The sequence below is a fragment of the Nicotiana sylvestris genome, chromosome 8 (assembly GCF_000393655.2).
Source record: "Nicotiana sylvestris chromosome 8, ASM39365v2, whole genome shotgun sequence".
Taxonomy (NCBI): Eukaryota; Viridiplantae; Streptophyta; class Magnoliopsida; order Solanales; family Solanaceae; genus Nicotiana; species Nicotiana sylvestris.
This window is the reverse complement of record NC_091064.1, coordinates 22,372,805-22,397,279: the sequence shown is the minus strand read 5'-3', so window position 1 is coordinate 22,397,279 and position 24,475 is coordinate 22,372,805. Positions and strand designations below refer to the sequence as shown.

The following is a 24,475-nucleotide window of genomic DNA, read 5'->3' as shown; positions in this document are numbered from 1 at the left end:
CATTGCAGACCGAATCAATAATTTAGGTCTTACGTGTTAGCCAAAATCATTTGAAGCTTTATTCTGCTGTCAATAGTTCCATTTCTAATATTCTAGATTATTTTGCATAGGCCTGAATTTTCGTCACAATATGTCTTTAGTTAATGTTGAATTATGATTATGTTTCAGTTCTGCCTTACATACTCGGTACATTATTCGTACTGACGTCCTTTTGTTGGGGACGTTGCATTTATGCTTGCAGGTATAGATAATCAGTTTGACGAGCCCTTATAGTAGACGAGATTGGTATTCAACGAAGGATCGATAAAACTCCACCTCATTCGGAGTGCAGCCGAGTCTATGAGTCATCGTGTCAGAATTTTGCTAGAGACTTATGGGTAGGCCGGTACCCTGTCCCATTTTATGCCAAATAATCTTAGAGGCTTTGTAGACAGAGGTTCATTTTGTACAGTATGTTAGAGGCCTTGACGGCCCATATGTATTCATGTTGTAAGAAAAATGGTTTAGTGATATAATGTTTTCCAACTTATAATTGTATATTACAGGTTGTGGCCATGTTGGCCCATGATAGCTACGAAAGGAATGAATGAGTTATAGAGTGGTTCGCTCGGGTCACTACGACATCGGGTGCCAGCCACGCGTTCCCAGGTTTAGGGCGTGACACCTATGAATCAATCCATAGACAAAAATGCAGCTGATTGATCTTTTATGGATAAAATATTTGCAAGGATCACACAAATCCTTGACAAAATGGAAAAACATAACCAAAATTGGCACTCAGAGGAAACTACAGGTGGAATTGCAAATGGTACTCCTTCCTTGACCAACATGATTAAGGAGAACCAATAAAGAGATCAAGTAATTGTTGGGCTTGCCACCAACGTCAATGTGTTGACGAAGATGTTCACTAAAAGCCAAACAAAAAAGGTGAACGTGGTGGAAGATGTTCAACCCATGTCAAATGAGGATTACGAGGAAGCAAATTACGTCAATAACTCTCAAGGAGGTTATCAAGGCAACCCTACCAAGGTTCAGGACAACAAAACCAATGGAGGCCTAACCAGCTAGGGCAAGGCAACCAACAACGGCGAAATGACCAACATAGTTCAAATCAAGAAAATTGGAATAACAACAACAATAATTTTTCAAATCGGAGTTCCAACCCCTATGTTCCTCCAAAGGGGCAATTTTCAAACTCTCCACATTAGAAAGAAAGTTCTTCGAGTGAGTCCAAGTTGGAAAACATGTTTGAATGAGTATTGTAAAATCAAGATAGATCCGACACTTCAATGAAGAACATGACCGAGCTTGTGGGCTATCATACCGCATCTATTAAAAAGTTGGAGATGCAAATGAGAGATCTCTCAAGAGAGCAAAATTCGAAGCAAAAGGGCACACTCCCAAGTGACATAATTGCAAACCCAAAAGGTATCCGGAGTGGCCCAACCTCGCATTGTATGGCAATCACAACTCGAAGTGGGAAACTACTTCAAGGAGAGAATGAACAAGTGGTTGAAGTGGAAGATTCCAAACAAGAAGTCAAGGCACAAGTTGAGGTGCCAATTGTTGTTGAAGTTGAAAGACTCCCGAAGAAGGTGAGAACTCAAGAAGTGAACCATGAGGAGGTTAAGGAAAAGGTAATAGAGGCACCAAAAAATCTAGCACCAATTCCTAGGCCTCCTCCTCTTTTCCCTCAAAGACTTGCTAGGAGGGTTGATGATAGCAAACTCGAAAAGTTTTATGACATTCTCAAGCAATTATCGATAAATATTCCATTTGTAGAAGCATTTCAAGTGATACCGGGTTTTGCTAAGTACTTGAAAGACTTAATCACTAAAAAGAGAACCATCAAGAATGAAGTGGTGAATGTGACTCACCGGGTTAGTTCAATCATTGCAACAACCACGGTCCAAAAGAAAGAGGACCCAGGAACTTTCACCATCCCATGCACTATTGGGTTGCACGATTTTGCACGAGCCCTTTGTGATAATGGGGCTAGCATCAACTTAATGCCTCTTGCTATTTACAAGCAAGCAGGGTGAGGTATGTCTAGGCCTACAAGTATGAGGTTGCAAATGGCCGACCGTTCAATAAAGAGACCAGTGGGAATTGTTGATGATGTCCTTGTGAAAGTGGGGAAGTTCCTCCTCCCTGTCGACTTTGTTATCCTCGATTGTGCTATTGATAAAGAAATCCCTATCATCTTGGGGAAACCATTCCTTGCTACCGGAAGAGCACTCATGGATTCAGAACAAAAAGAGATCAAGTTCAAAGTTAATGACGAAGAGGTTACCTTTCAAGCAGGAAAGGGTATGAAATTGCCGCATGCATATGAGAGTATCTCAGTCATTGATGTTGTTGATAAGGTAAAGGATGCAGTAGAGGTGAAGATGGAAGAGGAATGCCTTGGTGAGGCATTGGTGGCTATTTTAGTAAACTTTGATAGTAAAGATATGGAAGGATACATGGAATTGGTGAATGCATTGGAATGGCTTGGGTCCTACACTTATGCACCAAAGAAACTTTCTCTTGGCTTAGAGAATAGAGTCACTCCTCCCGCTAAGACTTCAATTATCGAGCCGCCACAACTTGAGCTCAAGCCACTTTCACCGCACTTAAGGTATAAATTTCTTGACTCTAATGAAACTCTACCTGTAATTTTTTCTTCTTTGTTGAATGATGTGCAGGTTGAACAACTGTTGAATATCTTGAGGGAACATAGACAGGCCATTGGGTGGACAATAGCGGACATCCGAGGGATTTCTGCTGGAATTTGTAAGCACAAGATACAATTGGAGCAAGAAAGCAAACCTAGCGTGAAGCATCAAAGAAGGTTAAACCCTTCCATGCAAGAGGTGGTGAAGAAAGAAATCATTAAATGGTTGGATGTCGGGGTTATTTACCCCATTGCCGATAGTCCATGGGTGAGCCCGGTGCAATGTGTGGCAAATAAAGGAGGCATGACCATCATTCAGAACGACAAAAATGAGCTCATCCCACCGAGGACAATGACCGGGTAGAGAGTTTTCATGGACTACCTGTCACGCCCCAAGCTCGGGGAGCGCAACCTGCGCTCAACCAAGTAAACCCGGCCGAGCAAGCCTGTTAGACACTTTCTACCCAACTCACTTACGATTAAGAGAAGACATGATTTCATCAATTTGACAATAGGAGATCATACAAGTACATTACTAAGCCAATTCCTTAGGTATATCATTGTTAAGTTTTAAAGTACATACACCTTATGATTTAGTGGAACAGGAATCCAAAGCACAACATAATCTATTGACCTTCCCAACACCCATATACAACCCATATAAATGTCTACGGAGCCTCTAAGTAGATACAAAATAAAGTGCTATAGAAGTGCCAACAATAAGGCCCCGGCTACACCTCAAAATATGATAAGAAGGTGAATATAATATACAAAATATATAGGACCCCGAAATAATGTGGGGATCACCAAGTCAGCTAGAAAGAGGACGCGCCACTAGCTGCGATCAACACTATCTGCTACGGAACCACCTACATCCATTTAAAGATGTAGCGCCCCCAGTAAAAGGGACGTTAGTACTATCGAATAGTACTAGTATGTAGAGCTAAATATCAATCTTAATAGAATGAACAACGAAACATAGATGAAGTAGTCATGATGTTAAAAGCTTCAAAAAAACACGAAATATATCAAGTAAGGATCACATAGCTTTTGGTTAAATTTCCATATAATTAGGTTGATAATCTAAGTGCCACATGCCATAATCCACAATACCACCGTGTTCCTACACGGAGTCCGATCTCGACCCAATCGGCTAAGTCATCTCATTTGAGACATCAACCATATCCATAATTTCAATCAATCAGTCCAGCACAATTACCACCATGTGTGCGACATGTGGTTCGATCACGGCCTAATCAGCTAGGCCATCTCACTTAAGACATCATCCTTTTAGTCGTTCATCTCAATTCACATTTCCTTCTCATCTTTCATTACATGGCACGAGTAGACTCATTTATTAAGTCATTCTTGGCACTTGGCCGTATGTTACAATTCAAGTTTCCCTTTTTATACATTCAAATAACATTATCATCCATATCAATAAGGCCTATCATACAAGGCATTACGCACATAAGAGAAAAACTTGAAAAATCTTAATCACACGTAGGTTCTTCATTTAAATTAGCATAGCAAGCTTTATTCGATTCTTGATATGAATTCTTGACCTTTCTCAACACATATATTCCATATTTTAAACACATTCTCAAATAGAATGACGACATGATAAACATTTAGAACAATTATTGAACATGAATCTTTCAACACAACATATTAGGGCAAACAATCCTAGTATGATCAATTTAGGGACTTACACCAATTACACGAACACCAAGGGTTCGACTCTAAGAAGAAGGGGGTTTAGCCATACATACCTTGTTTAAGCTTTCCTTCAGTTACTACAACGTTCCAGAAATTCTAACAATCCCAATCTATTTTGAAACATAACAAAATCGAACACAAATTAGGAAGATATTCATGGTTTCAGCTCATTTGGGCATTTATCAAACACTAGTTGTGCATCTTGATTTCAAAGCTCTTCTACAAGATTTCCTTCATTCCCCAACCCAATATTTACTTATTTGTGTTCAATAATCTTCCCACAAACCTTATTTGTACATGCATGTATACATAATACTATTACACCCAAGAATCATATCTCAATCACCCATCTTATACCCCAAACTCGAAATTAAAGTCTAGTGTATAGAATCTTACCTCTTAGATGAAGATCTTGTGATTGGTTTCCTTAATTCTTGAAGATTGATGCAAGATTGAATGATTAGAATATTAGGCTTCCTTCTTATCTCTCTAAAATTCTCTTACCTCTCTGTAAAACCCTCAGAAAATCGCCCCAAAATAATCCTCAAAGCCTACTTATCAAATGGGGTGGGGTTATGAAAATAAGGAAATGAAGCCTCCGAAATCGGGTCTGCGGTCATAGAATGGACTACAAAATGGGTATGTGGGTCGTAGAATGGATCGCGAAATTGGTGCCCATAACTAGGCTTCACTGGATAGGTCTGCGACCATTTTGCGGTCACATAACCACTTCTGCGATAGTAGAATGGCCGCAGAATTGCATTATGCCAGCCTTTGATAATTTGATCATAACTTTATGTAGGAGTTCCCAAATGACGAACGGTTTGAAGAGTTAGAAATTAGACTCGAAGATATTTCATTTGATAGGTTGTTCATTACATAACACCTTATATATATGTAGACATGCTTGTCCAAAGTTTGGACTTGTGCGTACTCATTTGGAATTTTAGTCTATTACGTAAATTTCCAACTTGACTTAGACTTAGGCTTCTCCTTAGACCCCACATTACTTATTATATGACTTATACACTTATTACCATATCTAATTGATATCCATCATATTAATTAGCACATAAAATATCATAGTTAGCCTACCTAGCACCACGAAATCTTAAATTACTTAGCGAAATTTTTCGGGGCCTTACACTACCGGAAGCTCAACAGTACTGCTTGCAAGGACCATTTTCCTATGCCTTTTATTGATCAAATGCTTGATCGGCTAACGGGAAAGTCATTTTATTGCTTCTTGGATGGTTATTCCTGCTACAACCAAATCAACATCGCCTTAGAAAATCAAGAGAAGACAACATTCACATGCTCGTATGGAACCTTTGCTTTTAGCCGGATGCCATTTGGGCTATGAAATCTCCGCTACTTTTCAATGATGCATGATGTCAATCTTCTCTGACATGGTGGAGGATTTCTTAGAGGTATTCATGGATGACTTTTCTGTGGTTGGTGATTCCTTTGAGCATTGCCTTGACAACCTTAGGCAAGTCCTCAAAAGTTGTGAGGAAACAAACCTTGTGCTAAATTGGGAAAAATGTTACTTCATGGTGGACGAGGGTATTGTTCTGGGCCACAAGATCTTCAAGAAAGGTATAGAGGTTAATCGGGCAAAGATCGAGATCATTTCCAAACTTCCTCCTCCCATTTCGGTATAAGGTGTTCGGAGCTTTCTGGGGCATGCCTATTTTTTATAGGCAATTCATCAAAGACTTCTCAAAAATTGCAAGTCCCATGTGTAAGATCCTTGAAAAAGATGCAATGTTTGATTTCGATGAGAAGTGCCTCAAAGCTTTTGAGGAATTAAAAACGAGGCTCACCACAACACTTATTATTGTCATACCACCGATTGGTCTCTTCTATATGAACTCATGTGTGACGCTAGTGGTGTAGCTATTGAGGCGATACTTGGTCAATGACATAATAAGATTCTTTATCCTGTCTACTATACAAGCAAGACACTCAATGGTGCACAAATGAATTACACTATGACAGAGCAAGGACTGCTTGCTATTGTCTATGCTTTTGAAAAATTTGGGCCTATTTGTTGGGTTCCAAAGTGATTGTCTACACCGACCATGCTGCTCTCCGCTACCTTATGGCGAAGAAGGATGCTAAACTAAGATTTATTAGGTGGGTTCTTTTGTTACAAGAGTTTGACTTTGAAGTCAAAGATCGAAAATGAACATAGAATCAAGTTGCAGATCACTTATCCAGGCTTGAAGAGGTAGGGAGACCAAAAGAAGATCTTGAAATTAATGATGCCTTCCCAGATAAGCACATATTGGCATTGTCTAGCACTTTACTCCTTGGTATGCCGACATCGTTAACTTCTTGGTTAGTGACCTTATCCCCGATGAATTTGAAGCTTATCAAAAGAAGAAGTTCCTGCGGCAGTGTAGGCAATATTATTGGGAGGAACCTTTTTGGTTCCGTATTGCGCCGACAACATCATTAGGTGTTGTGTTCTGGAAGATGAGGTAATTTAAATTCTCAAAGCATGTCATGACTTCCCAGTTGGGGGACATCATGGTGGAAATCGTACTGCGACAAAAGTGCTTGAATGTGGCTATTATTGGCCATCGATCGACCAAGATGCAAACTAAATGGTCAAGGCATGTGATCAATGTCAAAGAAAAGGGTCAATTTCTAGAAGACATGAGATGCCTATGAACTTTGTGATGAAGGTCGTGATATTTGATGTTTGGGGGATAGAGTTTATGGGTACCTTCGTAAGCTCTTATGTCATGACATATATCCTGGTGGCAGTAGATTATGTCTCCAAATAGGTCAAGGCAATTTCCTTGCCTAACAATGAGGCAAGGAATGTAACCACCTTCTTGAAGAAGAACATATTTACGCAGTTTGGAACCCCAAGAGCAATCCTTAGTGATGGTGGTTCTCACTTTTGCAACAAAGCTTTTGCCGAGCTGCTCGAGAAATATAGAGTTAAGCATAAGGTGGCCACCCCCTACCATCCTGAATTGAGTGGTCAAGTTAAAGTTTCCAACAGGCAGATCAAGAACACCCTAACAAAAATTGTCAATGCAAATAGGATGGACTGGTCAAGGAAGCTAAATGATGCATTGTGGGCATATCTAACAACATTCAAGACTCCCATTGGCACATCACCGTACCTGTTGGTATTTGGTAAGGCATATCACTTGTCAGTAGAGCTTGAACACAAAGCTTTGTGGGCATTGAAAAAGTTAAATCTTGACTGGGATGAAGCTACTAATCTAAGGTTGACACAACTCAACGAGATGGAAGAATTTCACATTCATGCCTATGAGAATGCAACCATGTACAAGGAAAAAATGAAGTTTGTTCATGATAGGAAGATTGTGAAGCGGGAATTTAAATCTAGTGACTTAGTCTTGCTCTTCAACTCAAGACCGAAACTATTTCCGGAAAAACTCAAATCCTAATGGTCTGGCCCGTTCAAAGTTGTGAATGTGTCATCCTATGGTTCCATTGAATTGGAATCCGAGGACGCGACTCTAACCTTCAAAGTAAATGGACAAAGGGTCAAGCATTACCTCGGTACCAGTGGATAAAGGCATTTGATAGAATAGTTCGCACTCAAAGATGGTCCTACACCAACCACCACTAATGCTTATCAAAAATGGGGGCCACATCGTCGTGCCGCGACGTTAAATCAAGCGCTTCTTGGGAGGAAACCCATGATTGGTAACACTTTTTGGCTAGATTTTAATTTCGGCAAGTTTAATTCTAGGTGTTGAGAAGTTTGACGTGTGTGTTAGAATGCAAGTGGCTCAAAATACAATGAAACAGGATGCAAGGGCAGAGGAAAGTGAAGGAAAGCAAAACCTGTGATTCTGCAACAACATATGTGACTGCATAGTGGAGTTGCGGAACGCATAATGGTCGCGGACACAGGCAGAAAAATATGCTATCTACGACTTCAAAAATGCAGTGAAAATGTGATTTCTATGGCCCGCATAATGATTATGCGACCACAGAACCTATCGCATCATTTGTTTACCGAACTCAGTCAATAACCCATCGCATAACATATCTGCGATCGCATAATGTGATATGCAATGGGTTGCCTAACCGCAAACCTCTCAGGTATTTAACCCTAACTCCCTAAATAATTTTCATCACTCTCACACACAAACATACCGCTCAAAACATAAGGAAAGATAAAAATGATCAAAATTATTGAAACAACAAAACAAGAAGATTTAATAAGGAATTGAAAAGGAAGGGGCTGACCTTGCTCGTATTTCAGACCAACATCATCCCTCTTGATTCTGGTATGCTCGCTTTTCCCCTGTTCCCCTTTGTTTTCCTACTTAATCAATTGAAAATTGCCATGTGAAAATTTCCGTGTGCTCTCATTGCTATCTCCCCTAACTCCGTACTGTGGTTAATCCATCGAAAGTGATTCTACTAAAAACCTTGGTTAGAGGCATTCTACTGAATACCTACGTTAGGGTCTCTCTATTGAAAACCTAGGTTAAGGGCTACTGGGTAAATTGCCATGTGAGGGTTTGAATTGGAGAATAGGAGAAATGAAAAGGGGTGGGAACGTTTGTAGCATTTGGCTGAAATTTCATCCTGCTGGGTATACACTAACTGAGGGTGAAAACTTTATTTTGAGCTGTTGACTAAGAACGATGATCTTTGTGGTCCGCATAACTATTTTGTGGATCGCAGAGTCATCGCATTTTATGCCATATCTAGTTGTCTCAAAGCCCTTGTGTGATTGGATTTGTGACCGTAGAAACGTTATATGAGCCGTAAAATAGTCGCAGACAGAGGTAGATAAAATGCTCTATTTGAGGAGCAAAATGCGACCAATCTGCGGTCGCATAAGTTAGTGTGCTGACCGCTGAATTTGTTTGGCTTCTGAGTGTTGAATTACGCAATGCTTCACAGAAGTGTTATGCGATCGCAGAACTGATTGCAGAACCAACTTTGTTCTTCATTGTTCTTTCCTTTTTAACATGTTGTCCATGCCATATCACATACTCACTTGTTGGTTAATTTACAGGAATGGCACCAAAGAAATCCTTGTCATCGCGACAACCTCCCGCTTGAGGAAAAAAACGAGCTGCTGCTCTGAGCCAACAAGCACATCAATCCAAATGCACCCAGCATGATACAACTAGAAGTAATGTGAGCATTTCTCCCAATCTGAAGAGGAAGGGGCACAAACTGATCTTGTGCCACCTATTGACCTCCATGCTGAAGCACACCAAAAAAATGGTGAAGATCTCAGGTTTGGGGTTTCCGGCTCTCGAACCCTGTACATGGAAGGCTTAGGAAAGAGAAAAATCCTTGAAGAGAAGCAACTAAGCTTGAGAGGTTTAAAAGAACACTATCCCCATGTACTAGAAAACATCAAAAGGAGGGAGTGAGAGTCCTTCAGTCACGTCCCAGGAGAGTACAACGAGACACTCACGAGGGAATTCTATGCTGCCTATGCTGCATCTAGGAACGCAGAACAAAAGAGAAACCATAGGTTCTTGGACTTTATTTTAGTCCGCGGAGTTGAAGTCCTCTATGATGCAGGATCAATCAATGATGTATATTTCAAGGACTGGGAGCCAAGCACCACATAATATGATGAAAAACTTAAAAATAAGGAATCCGACCGTGCTTGGGTAGCCTCTGTCATAGCCAAGGGAACTCCGCCCTGGGTTGCACCGCGTCAAACGATCTACAAGAGGGATCTTACCCAAGAAGGTCGGTACTGGCTAAGTTTTGTTTGTTCCTATCTAATGCCCTAAAGGAATGAAATAGATATAAGCATCAAGAAGGCAATCCTCATTGCATGCATCATGACAGGTATTAAGGTTGATGTGGGAGAGATTATATACCGTAAGATTTGGATCCAAGCAAACCAGACAACAACTTCGCTCCCTTTTCCATGCCTAATCCATGCCTTGTGTAAAGTTGTGACGGTTCCTCCTGTCCCCAAACATGATCTCATAGCAAAAGTTGTTTAGGATATCAAAATCACCCGGATCAATGATGCTATCGATAAAGTAGTCGACAATCCACTAGAGCCTTTACTCACTCCTCCTCCAGCCTTAGCAGCACCTGCTACATCCTCATACTCTCCTTTCGTACCAGCAACTTCCACATCCACTCCTAGACCAGACACTGAACCACTACCTGCCTCATTGCCTGCACTCTCAAAGCTTGAGGAGGATGAGGGTCAGTGGGACAACATAGGCAAGCAAATTGTTGTTTCTACAGAGACACCGGATGAGGATGAAGCAGATGTGCAGACATCTATTGTGCATTCCCTTGCAGATATGATCGCAAAAGACACTCCTTCGACCACACAATCATCATTGGGCAAGGGTAACAGCTCTGAGGTCCAAGACCCAGCTTTAGAACTGGCAGAGCTTATTATGTTGGTCGTAGGCATTACTGCATAGTCCGAGGTTCCACTCCCTGCTTCCATAGTGTCAGCCTCTATCCCCACGGCCACTTCGAATGCTCCATCTACTGTCCAGTCAAAGGATCCACCCAACGCTCCTCAGTGTCAGCTCCCAGCTCCACAAACGCTTAGTGCGCCCAGAAAGCAGCTAAACTTTGCTCTTACTTGCTCAATGAATTGGGACAATGCATGCTCTTTGGTTGGGGGCGGGGTAGTCAATTTTTTGTGAAACATATATATAATCGCTTTACCTTATTAGTGTAGATGTGTATATAGCAATGAATTCCCCTTGGTTTTTCCTCGACGGGTTCTTTTCCAAGGGTGTAATAGTAGAACCATGACAGTAGCACAAAATGTTTTGACTTGTTTGGTATTTTTGTTCTAGTTTCAAGCATGTGACAAGTTTTTGTTGAATAAAATTGCACCTTTCAAATGTTGTAAATAAATGGTTAGTCATTATTGTGAAATCAAGGCTCACTCTTTGACTTTGTGATTACCTAGAATCTCAAATATCATGTGATGAAGCTTTGTGTTGCCTTGTATTCACTTGAGGGTTGAAATTATGCCGAATCGAACAGCTCATGTGTTGTGAGTGGGTGAGAATTGGTGTAAATAATGTTTGTGCGTAACTTGTAATGTCTAGAACTTGCCGGTTGATCTCTCAATGCAATTCTTAGGTTAATGATTGGGTGTTGAAATGATCTCAGGCTCTCTTTGTGATTGCTAATTAAGTTTTGACCAAATGAACCTCCCTGGTAAATGAATTATCCTAGTTACCCCCATTGAGCCGTCAATCTTTTCATTTGGCTACTACATTACAAACCTTTATCCCTTTATGAAATAATTTCCTCTTTTGAATCCGTCCCCCCCTTGAACGATTAAGAATGAGGCTAAAAGCCTAAGTTTGGGTGTCAGTGTTAATTGGAAATTGGTAAGGTTGTACATTGTATGTTTTGACACCCAATATTTCCCAATATATTTTCAATATGCAAAATAACTACAAAATAGCATATATATATATATATATATATATATATATATATATATATATATATATATATATATATATGCATATATAAGCATTTCCAAGTATTTTATTATTTTTTCATAATTTTTAAAGATTTAAATTGATTTATTTTCTTCCTTTTTATCTATAAAATCCCAATAATTATTTCCAAAATTATTATTTTTGACAATTCATCTATTGGATTCTTATATATTTATGCCAAAATATGGCTAAAGTGATTTTTACAATTTTATTTAGTATTTTTAAAGTTAAATTGCACATAATTGCAACATTGGCCCTTTTAAGGTTTAATTATGTTTTGTACGCATAAAATTGGATCCTATATTTTTAAATTGTTATTTATGTGTTATAAATCATTTTAGTACTTTCAATTTATTTTCAGAAACTATTTACTACTTTTTATAAATTAAAAAGGGAAAAATAGCTAGTTAAATAACAACCCATTTGTATTTTAATTATAACCTAAATTAGACCCCAAATTTCCCAACCCAATTCCAATTAAAACCCGCCCCTAACTCAATCAAATCCTACCTGACCCAGATCCCCTCTCATCCTGGCCGTTGATCTCTAAGATCAATGGCCCCTATTCATTCTTACCTTTTTTTAACCCAAACGACCACCCTAACCTAAATCATTTCTACCAACCTGCCACCCTTGAATCCCTTCTCCTCTCAAACTCTCTCTGAAAACCTAAGGCTAACCCTAGCATCCGCCACCCAAATCAACCCTAATCCCCTTTGATTCTCACCTAATCCATGGACTCCCATGGCTGTTTGAGACGTGTACTCGTCTCCTACGTCCCCTGATGGCCCACTTGTTTGATTTCATGGACAGATCTCAAAGATATCTGGTCCAGTCCTTGCTCAACTCCTATCCATGGCCTCTTTCCGGCCATCCATGGTTGTTCGAGTCAGATCCTTGACTTTTCCGGCTAGATCGGTAACTTTTTGAAGTCTTTCTCATCTTTCTGGGTTCTTTGAAACCCTAACTTCAAAGGTTTCTGATTTTCTTTCAGATCTGTCTTAGATCTGTGTATGTTATGAACCTCTCAAGTATTTTCCTTAAAGGTTTTCCAATTTGTTTTTAAAAACGACTCTCCGTCTTCAAAATTAGGGTTTCTTAATTTTTTTTAAAAGAACTCTTCTCCGATTTTTATTGTTATTTTATGATTTTACTATGATTAAATGGTTTGTTTATGTTCTTCTTCTACCTGGTTCATCGTGTTTAAAACCCTAAGTATTTTGGTTTTATCCGAGTGTTGGAACTGTCTTTGTTTATTTGTAAGTATACTTGTTTCAATTAAGTTCTTTATGTTTGGATCCTCCTCTTTGTTGACTGGTCCAGAGTTCGTACCATTTTAAACTCGACTATTGTTAAAACGCTAATTCCTTATAAATTTTTTCTTCACTTATTGCTACGAGTTCAAAGACTTTTCTTGTTTTGTGTGTTGATCTCCTTTACCTGTTACTATGTGCTAGACTGATTTCTTCATTTTTGGTTCTATGTGACTACTTGACTTGTTGACTACCATGCTTCGAGTAGGTTCTTTTACTACTGAGTCCTAGCCTACTCCTGCCACTACTGTATGTTTGTGTTGCTTTTTTTGTCAATATGGTTGGCCTTGCATGTCTGATACTCTAGTTCTTTCTTCTCTATTAATATGGTAAAGTGCAGAATCATGATTCTTTCTTGATTGATCTTGATTTCCTCAAGTTACGGCTGATTGCAAAGGTTTTCTTATAAATTACCCGTTTGTTTGAGTTGATTGATTCCTTTCCTTTATTTGCTGTGATGTTGTACCCCTGCTGAATCCTTTCCTCAATTAAGTATATTTTTGTATTTAGACTCAATTATTTACTCTATACTTTTAATATACCCTATATGGTCATAAATCAATCTTTCTCAAATTGGTTTTCTTTCCTTAATTATTCTTGTCAGCATTCGTTTGAACAGTAATTCCTTGATTAAAGGAAATTACTTGTATTAATTGATTCTGATTGTGATTATTTCCATGTTTGTGTTAAAACTTTACTTGTTACCTTATTTTCTACTCGTTTTCAAAACTATAAATACCCTACCCTCTCTTCTATAAAGACACGAATAATTTAGTTCAGAACACACACTCATACACTCAAAACTCTCTCTTTCTCTACTGCTACTTGTGCTACTGCTTTGTCTAGCTTGCTGAAAGCCAAGATTAGACTATGAAATCCTACTTGCTTTACCTTTATGCACTTTGCTTTCTCAATTGGTATGTCCTAGTTAATTTTAAATCTTCAACAACAACATGCTTCTTTAATTGTTTCAGTTTCTCTAATTCTTGTCTACTTCTGCTTGTGATTCTGTTGTGAAACCTGCAGTCAAGTTACATTACCAGCATGCTATAATGTCTCCCCTTCCCCTTTAGATTAATACACTCTCCTATGTGTGTTTCAAGGCATACTTTGTCAGTCACTTATTGTGTACTTGCCTTGCCAAGTCCCTATCCCTTCAATGTGCTTATGTTTTTTCTGACTAGCCTGTGATTATGCCAGTATCAACTATTGCTGTGCATGTCCAACTAGTTCTAAGACCCTTGATGAGGTTATGTGTTTATAGTCAAATGTCTGTGTGTCCCAAACCCCTTGACCCCTTGTGTGGATACTTATTCTATGTGTGATCCCATCTTAGGAGTTTTGAGTTTTGTTTACTACTACAACTGATTTTAATCACCTCTGTTACTGATTACTTTCAAAATGGACTATTAGTCCAGCTTTTAAACAAATACCTTTCAACAAGTGTTCTGCACTTCCACTATACTCTTAGAATCTAGGTTCTGCCCCTTTTGTGTGAGCCTTGCCTTGGTACCCTTGACCTCCCTCTAAACTTGGACACATAAGAGCTGACCCTTCCACACTACACTCACTCTCTTGGTTATGCAATCTGTGTGTGAGCACTGCCCGGGATCCTTTGAGGTCTTTAGGGAACTCTAACACACCCAGGTATGAGCAAGGCTTTGGAATAATATTGGCATTGAAGTGGTTATTACATAACTCAGAGAGGAAGTCAAGATCAGGCTTCCTATGGTTGTAACTTCTTATTATTGAATTTTTCCTTATGTAATTCATCATCTGGTCTGTAATAATTTGTAAACAACTCTGGGGGTGGATAGTGGAAAGGGAAGGGGTGACTTTGCATGCTTTAGCTATCAAAAGGGTAGAAAACATGTTATTAGGTTTACATTCCTACTTGCATAATAGAAACCATTCTTAGGACTCATTTCATGCATTAGAGATCATGTTCCCTAGGACTTACACTTATTATTTTCAATATGTCCATTTCACTATCACATCACTTAGGAAATCCTGCATTAAAATAATCGGTGTTTCTGTGATCATGTTCTTACTGCCATGCACATTTAGAGATCCTATTTTAGGCTTAAACAACACTAAGAAACATGTCATTTCTGTATATCCTGGAAATCATGTTCAAACGCTATAATATTTGTGCATATAGAAATCCTGCCTAGGATTCTGTATTATTCTGCATCTCTGTACATTAGATACCATGTCTTTAGGATTTCATTCGCTTAAATACACTTAGGCTAACTATGAGTGCATAAAAAGGAATAAAACAATTTTACTCAGTTTTTTTTACAAGCAACTAGCCATAATTCTATGTGCTGAACACCTAGAATAGCATGTTGTAGGTAATATAAATAATCTCAAAACCGTTTTAATGATTATGAATAACTACCGAATAGCATGTTGTAGCTTGAGGTCATTACTTAAACTGGAACTGCCTCTGTTTAATTCTAGATTACTACAACCAGCAGGCAGGCCTGATTCAGACTTCTCTTCTGAGTTATATAATGAATATGTTTCTGACTTAATCACCCTACTTTAGGATTTTAAAATTCAGACCTTAACTGTGTATAAGTCATGCTGTCTATGTGCACTGTTTGCGGAGGTATAACTGAGCCTTCTATTTGCTTATATATTTCCCCCTAATTGCAGTTTTATATGTTTTTGTATGTCACCTTAGCATTTTAACTTTGAACCTAAGGGTCAGCCTAGAACCTTCTTATAGGAATAGGAGTCCTAAATTCCTCCGGGACTGATAGGATGGGACGGGTAACAACATGCAATAGAAGTTGAGATCAATCATCGCTCTAATTACCTTCATGGGGTGGGAAAGGGTAGATATGGATATGATGACTAGTGCGCTAATAATAAGTGTATCCCCTCTTCTGAGGAGTGTCATATCGGGTATTGCATTGATGTGATCCATATTACAAACAAACCTAGGACCCTATTTACATTTATAAGCACGTTTAGATCATAACTCTTTTCAAAACCTTGCATTTTATTGTTTTTCAAATACTCGTGTATTTAAACTCAAAATCCCCTATTACTTGAGCCTTATTTGTTTACTTGCTAATTGCATAAATTTACAAAAACCATCTGGTCGGGAACCACACTAGTGGATCCTGAGGGGTGCCTAACACTTTCCCCTTAGGATAATTTCAAGCCCTTACCCTATCTCTGGTTATCAAACATAGTTGTAGTTGGACCTTATAAGTGCGCTAACACACCTTAAAATCGTTAGGTGGCGACTCTTCAAATACCCAATTCCCAAAAAGGAAATGAGTCATTACACCCCATGAACGTCGAAACCCGGACTCCTCTCCGCAGAGAAAAAAAAGGGGGTGCGACAACATGGCGACTCTGTTGGAGAATTTTAGGCTTTTACCATTTCACATTGTTCTTGTGAATTTGTACCTCCCTATGTGCAATTACTTGTTTAAATTTCTTTAAGCATTTAATTTCTTTTTCAAAAGCAAAACTGAGGTATCTTCCTTGTTTCTTTCCTTTATTGCTGCTTTAAATTATAAAACTGCCGTATTTATCGCTTTCTTAACGTGCAAATACATGTTAACGTGCTTTTAATTATTGCATAATCATGCTCAACATCATACTCCATTCGTGACAAACAAATACTATAACAACGCTTTAATGAATGGTTGTGCTTTTCCTATATCATTACCCCCTAAATTCGGAAAAGCATATTTGCGGTAAAACTAGTCGATCAGCGGTGCAGTCGACAGTTCCGTGCCTTCCCCCTTGAGTTGTCCGCTCAAGTGTACCAGTCTAAAACCCCATTTGTTTAAACTATGCATGCATCATGGTCAGACCTAGCCGGGTCAGTTATGTTGTCCATATAATGATCCTTTAAGATAACCTTGTCCAAAGTCCACTGGGTTTCCCTATACCCAAACGGACGTCATCACGTTCTGTGCATTTATTTGAAGAACTAAATGCTTCATGCTAATTGTTGATATTAAATAGTCGATTCTGGTGGGGGTAAGGGCCTAACCTTGTTTGTCTTGCAGAAACATGAGGAACGAGGTCCCCAGTTTCAGTATGGTTAGCTCACCCCCACTCTTGCTAGACTGGTGGATGAGTCTTCCATCAAATGACCAAATCAATGAATGGAAAGAGAGGGCCGCCAAAGCTAGCGAAAAGTTGGAATATCTGGAATACAGTCTGCTGGAATTAGAAGGAAAAGTGAGGAAGAGAGTCACCGACTGCCAGAACACTGAGGGAGACGAAGAAGAACACCTGGCAAAGGCATTCTTACCGGTGAACCTGCGCGAACTAGAGGATTTGATCAACGAGAACATTCAACCTGAGGGAGGTCCTTCTGAGGCCAAATAGATTAAGTTTACTCGCTTTCCAAATGTAATAAGGCCAAGTGCCAGTAGTGACTTATTATTATTTTAGTGTCGTTTTGGGATTCGTCTATTTTTTATCAATAAAATGAGGCATTTAGCATTCTAAGTTCTCCAAATCAATTTGTCGCTAGGCCTACCTCGGGCACAAAGAGGTTCCCAACTTAGGACACGTTTCACATTCCCGCACTATGTGTTTAAATATTGCAATACTTTTTATAATCCCCACTGACTCGATTACCTTTTATTTTTATTTTTTTATTTTTTATTATTCCCCTTCCCAAAGGTTAGTTCGTGCATTCTGGAATCATCATCATATTTCACAAGATCCAGAGGTCCTCCACCCACTCCTCCTCTCAGTCCCATTAAAGGCAAGAACAAAGGCAAAATGGAAGACTTTAACAACATCAGGAAAGAGAACACTGCTGAACGGGTTGAGGCCACTGATGGCCATGGTATTCGGGCTCCTAATGAGAATGTGTCACAACTTGAACAGAAGCTGCTGAAATTTTAGGAAGAGCTCGATCAGGTTCGGAATCTGGCAAGCCTGTCATTTTCCCTCAGCACCCCAGATATCAACTTCCCCAACACTCAAAACCCTACACCTCCTCAAAATATCCTAAAACAACAGAATCATCCCGCTCTTCACCATCACGTTGCTCCACCAAAGAACTAATGCAACATCTGCCATACCCCAAACAACACTCCACTACTCATCCCAGAACCTCAAAACTCCGCAAACGACTATTTCCACACCCATACAACAGGCCACCATAACACTCCTATCTACGTGGAGACCATGCCACACTCCACCCAACCTATCTCATGCACACCTGAATCTGATGAAAAGGGTCTACTTATCAGGAACTTGGCCGAGGAACTTAAGAAATTGACCATCCGGATTCAGGGCGTCGAGGGAAGCAAAGGAATTGAGGGGCTGAACTATGAGGACCTTTGCATACAGCTTGATGTCGAACTGCCTGAGGGGTACAAACCTCCTAAGTTCGAAATGTTTGATGATATGGGTGATCCAAGGGTCCATCTGAGGATATATTGCTGGTTGGAGTAGGGAAGGATGAAAGGATTCGCATGAAGCTGTTCATGAGGAGTTTGAAAGGAGATGCATTATCTTGGTACATCAACCAAGATCCCAAGAAGTGGTCAAGCTGGGTAGGCATGACTTCTAACTTTATGGACAGATTCAGGTTTAATACAGAGAATGCACCAGACGTGTTCTATATACAGAATCTAAAGAAGAAGCCCACAGAGACGTTTTGCGAGTATGCTACTCGCCGGAGGTCCTAAGCTACTAAGGTCACACCTTCCTTAGAAGAGGAACAAATGAACAATTTCTTTGTCCGGGCTCAGGGCCCACAGTACTATGAACGACTGATGATGATTGAGAACCACAAGTTCTTCGACATTATCAAACTGGGTGAAAGAATCGAAGAAGATATCAAAAGTGGTATGGTCACAAACTTCGAGGCCTTGCAAGCTACAAATAAGGCCTTACAGTCCGGTGGTGTGTCCAAGAAGAGGGACGTAGGGGCCGTAATGGTTGCACAAAAGACCAAGTATCCCCTCAAATACCAAACTTACCCAACACCTCCACTCACATACCAGCCAACCCCAAATTACCAAGCACCCTCACCCTCATACCAAGCTCCGCCACCAACTTATCAGTCACCTCCACCTCCTACATATCAACCTACTTCACCTAGATACTCCCAACCCGCTCATGTTTACCAAACCTATAATGCTCAACCATCCCACTATTAATCACCCCCTACACGCCAGAACTTCCCTAGACCTCGACCTAATTTTGATCGCAGACCTCCAAAATAATATACAACCATGGCTGAACCCATCGACCAGTTGTATGAGAGACTCAAAGCTGCTGGTTATGTCACCCCCATCCCTGCTGCAACCCCTGAGAACCCTTCTCAATGGGTTAACCTAAACAAATTCTGTGCATACCACTCTGGCATGAAAGGGCATACCATTGATGAGTGTCGTTCCTTGAAAGATAAGATACAGTCTTTGATTGATAACAAGATCATTATGGCAAAAGAACCCGCTCCAAATTTCCGCAACAACCCTCTGCCAGACCATAAGGGTGGAGGTATCCACATGATTGAAATAGAATATGACTGGGATTCCGAGGGATCAATCGGGTTGATCGCAGAAGGTGATGACCCAAAGAAACCAACGATTACTCTCAATCCAATCATAGTCCAAATCCAACCGTTTGAGGACGCTGAGGTAAATATGTCTGTACCACTTGAGTTTGAAGCAGCGCCATCCGCAAAGACACCAGCACCAATTGAGGTTGAATTCGTGTCTCCGGCAAATGCACTCGCAACATTTGATGTTGAAGTCTTGCCACCCAAGGCACGTGTTCCGATCGGAATAAGGATAGCAACGCCGGTCCCAGTAGCGATGTCAACCATGACACCATTCCATATAAATGTTGTACCCTGGGACTACACAGCCGAGGCAAGAAGGAAAGGCAAGGTCAGGTTCGAAGAAACTGTCGCTGCACAGGGTATGACAAGAACTGGTAGAGTCTATACCCCTGAACACCTAGCTGAATCAAGCAAGCAGGCCTCCAATTGGCCGCCCCTCAATGAGACAGGTCTGGACAACCTTTGAAGGAAGATACAGGCCAAGGAATATTCGGTCATCGACCAGTTAAACAAGACGCCAACACAAATATCCATTCTCTCTTTGCTGCAAAATTCTGAGGCGCACAAGAATGCTCTGTTAAAGGTGCTAAGTAAGGCATACGTACCAAGTAACATCACCGACGGGGAAATGGCTAACATGGTAGGACAAGTGTTGGAGAGCCATAATATCACCTTCCATGAGGACTAGCTGCCACCTGAAGGACTGAGGCATAATAAGGCACTGCACATCACCGTGCAATGCGAAGATTATTTCATCACCAGAATCCTGATCGATGGAGGTTCCAGTCTCAACATTTGTCTGCTGGTAACACTCAAGAAGCTGGGTAAAGGATTGCACGAGATAAAGATGTAGCAATCAATGTGAAAGCCTTCGATGGTTCTCAGAGATCCACCATTGGTGAGATTATTTTATGCTTGCAGATGGGACCAACATGGTTCGATGTCGATTTCCAGGTGATAGACGTGCCAACATCTTACAACTTACTACTGTGGGTTTAGCAGAAGCTAAGTTTCTTGAATTAGGATACAAGTGCAGACCTAGCTGTGGGTGGCACTCTGTCATTGCTGTTGAGGTTCGAAGTTTACAAATTGATTATTCGAACTGCTAAATGATCTTTGTCTTCCAAGAAGGGTGAATAAAAGAAATTATATTCTTGTTAGCTAACAGTCAGCACCATCCATAGTCACTGCTGCTTTGTGATCTATCGAAAATAGATTAGTATGTGATAGGATGACTTTGTTTTAGTTGCTTGAGGACAAGCAAAAGTTTAAGTTGGGGGTGTTGATGTGCCGTAGAATTGCGAAACTTTTGATACTAATTACATAGGCTGTAGGTTGTGTTTTAAAGCATATTAAGTCAATTATTATGGAGTTTTGGTGTTTTGCAGCAAACTAGACTTCAAGAACCAAGAACAAGGAAAAGACTACAAAAATGCATAGAAGGGCAGAAATGCGGCAGGTTTGCGATCACAGAAGTGATGTGCGGGCCGCAAACCAAACGCAAAGTGAATAAGATAAACTCAGCTTTTGGAAATTGACTTTGCAGTCAATTCTGCGGTCGCATAACACTTATGCGGACTGCATAATGATCGCCGAATTGCAAAGAGAGTTTCTGCGAGAGCAGTTCTGCAACGTTAGATTGGATTGCACAATCAATATACGAACCACATAATGGTTCTATGATAGAGAACTGGGAAACTGGAGATTCAATTCCGCGATGGAAATGGTGATTCTACGGGATGCAAACGTGTTCTGCGGTCGCAGATGTGATCTGTAGGGTATTTTTGTCACATCCTGACCCCGACTTTTAGCCCATTATAAATAGAATAACAAAGATTTTTGGCCCCTTTTAGCCCATTATAAATAGAATAACAAAGATTTTTGTGGGCCATCTTGTTTGAAAAAGAGGCATTGAACACACTATTGTTTTGGAAGCTTTTGAAGAGAGGATCTTGTCATCTTTGTAAGTTTTATGGCTTTATTTATTACTTTGTTCTTGGATTCTAGTATGAGTAACCAGCTTTAAATACTAAGGTTGTGGACCTTAAATGAGTGTAATGTTAATGGGTGTTTACTATTGAATATATATATATATATAATGGTTGGTTGGTATTTATTCATTTCTCATGCTTCAACTAATGTTGATGGTTGCAAACATTGACTAATGCCATTTCACTCTATCTTTACTTGGAAAGGTAACTTAAGGTTTGGTAGAATTGAATAACAAAAACTTAAGGCTTTAAACGTTGTTTAATAGAAACGCTTAGGAATAAGTGAGTTTTATTTGGCATAAATTGGTTGTCCTTACTTTTATATTTGAGAAAATAATAAAGAGGAAATACTACCTAACTATTGGAAAATATTGGGTAGTCATTTACGAACCATTTGCATATCAAAGGACCTTCCATTAGAAATATATTATATTAACACCGATAGGATTATATGCTATTAATGGGGACACAACCTTGGTTTTCTTAATCAAATTAATTATACTCTCACAACAAAATAGTTATCTTGCTAATTCACAATTACAACATTCTCTTTTTAAGCTAACGGAGTAGAATTACGATTTAAGTCAAGTTTCACACTATTCAAGTAAACCTTTTCACACTTATTCCCCGTGGGATTCGACCCCAAACTTGCTGGATTATTATATTTGACACCGACCGTCTTACACTATTTATTTACGTGTAATTTGAGTGTATCAACCACCCGATGTTATGTCAAACGAAGGGATTACATCCCAAGAACCATCTTCCACTGAGGCGAGCAAGGATGAAGCGGAGGTCCTGCCCGAGGACATCTCGCTCGGTAAATAGTGGGTGATGAAGATGAACGTGGGGGTGGACGTCGTGGATCTTTGGCTAACTCTTGGAGAAGGTGGAAGGCACCCTTAGCATTCTTGAGTGGCACACTCTTGAAGAGATTGGGAGTATTCGAAATGACTTGGAGGGACGTACACAGACCGAGATAAAACTAAGGCAAACTACCACCGCCTTAGAGTGCAGACTCATGGAGGATTTGAGTACTATCGATGCTATGAAGGCAAAGATAGTGTCACTCGAGGATCATGTCGATGCTGGCATGACCGAGGCATCATCAATATTGTGGTGACGAGGGAGGCAAAGATCGAGGCTCCCAAACCCCTGGTGTTCAAAGGTGTTCGTGATGCTCAAGAAGTTGAAAACTTCCTTTGGCACTTATCATTTAACATGGGGAAATGCATCTCTATGCTTACATGCCAAGTATGCATGTCAAATGTAATACATCACAGTGATAACTCATGTATTCACACTCTCAGTGTACTCAATCACTCGGCACTCGGTACACTCAATCACTCAGCACTCGATGCCTACGCTCATTGTTGGTATGCCAGACTCCAGAGGGGTGAATCCTGCCCAAGCGCTAATGTAAGCCAATATGGCCTGCTGCAGCATGCAACCCGATCCCATCATGAATCAATAAAATTTGCTGTGGCATGCGGCCCGATCCCATCATGAATCAATAAAACATGTTGCGGCGTGTAGCCCGATCCCATCATGAATCAATAAAACCTGTTGTGGCGTGCAACCCGATCCTATGAATATCACTCACAATCTGGTCTTGAGGACCCAACTCAGTCATGAATCTCTACAGTCTCACAGGCTCACAGATCTCATACCACTCACCTCGAACAATGATAATATGATAAAACAGTAAATGATAACAGAGACTGAGATATGATATGCAAATGAATGAATATGACTGAGTACATGGGTGTAGCTTAAGCAAATAACTCATCAATAGAAATGACCTCGCAGGTCCCAACAAAATAAGTATATAGTCTAAACATGATTTCTAACATGGAGCACATCTCAATTATTTTAACACGTAGGAATTTCATGGATAGAAACAAGATTAGTGTGACGACCCGGCCAGTCGTCTCATGAGTTACCGCTTCGTTTTCCCCATTTTTAGCTTCCTTATGCTTCATTATCCATATCTTGTGTAATCGAGTTGATTTGAAGTGGTTTTAATAAGAAATAAGACACTTAGTCTCTTTTAAGAAGGCTTAAGTTGGAAAAGTCAATCGGATGTTGACTTATGTGTAAGAGGGTTCGGATGCGAGTTCCGATGGTTCAGTTAGCTTCGGGAGGTGATTTGTGACTTAGGAGAGTGATCGGAAGTGGTTTTGGAGGTACGGTGTAGAATTAGGCTTGAATTGGTGAAAGTTAGTATTTTGGCGAATTCCGGTTAATAGGTGAGATTTTGATCCGAGGGTCGGAATGGAATTCCGAGAGTTTCTGTAACTTCGTTATGTCATTTTGGACTTGTCTGCAAAATTTGAGGTCATTCGGACGTGGTTTGCTTGGGTTTTGATCAAAAATGGAATTTGGAAGTTCTTGAGATTCAAAGGCTTGAATTCGATGTGATTTGATGATTTTTGGTGTTAGTCGAGGTGTTTTGATGATTGGAACAAGGTTGAGTAATGTTTAGGATGTGTTGGTGCTTTTGGTTGAGGTCCCGGGGGCCTCGGGCGTGTTTCGGGTGAGTTTTGAGCGAGTACGAACACCCCGGAACTTAGAAAATGGAGGGGGCAGCAGTTGTGGTGCGGACCGCGCTCTTTTTTCGCGCTGGGCGCGCTGGCCTAGCGCTGACCGCGTCAAAGTGGCCGCGGCCGCGGTCACTCAAGACTGCAGGTTTCTGGTCCAACTTCGGAAGATCATATCTTTTGTTCCACAAGGAATATTGAGGTGATTCAAAAATGAAAGTT

The 24,475-nt window shown here is 40.2% G+C and overlaps 1 protein-coding gene across 1 annotated transcript; it reads left to right on the top strand.

The window, feature by feature from the left end:
• The first annotated feature begins 1,298 nt into the window (after positions 1-1,298).
• LOC138874780 (uncharacterized) lies at positions 1,299-2,042 on the top strand. The gene has a single exon (XM_070153564.1). It carries the CDS (start codon positions 1,299-1,301, stop codon positions 2,040-2,042), a length of 744 nt encoding a protein of 247 aa, XP_070009665.1.
• The last annotated feature ends 22,433 nt before the right edge of the window (positions 2,043-24,475 follow it).

What these genes read in the sequence shown, in the direction of transcription:
- LOC138874780 (XM_070153564.1), top strand. Translation starts at nt 1,299, where the DNA reads ATGACCGAGCTTGTGGGCTATCATACCGCATCTATTAAAAAGTTGGAG.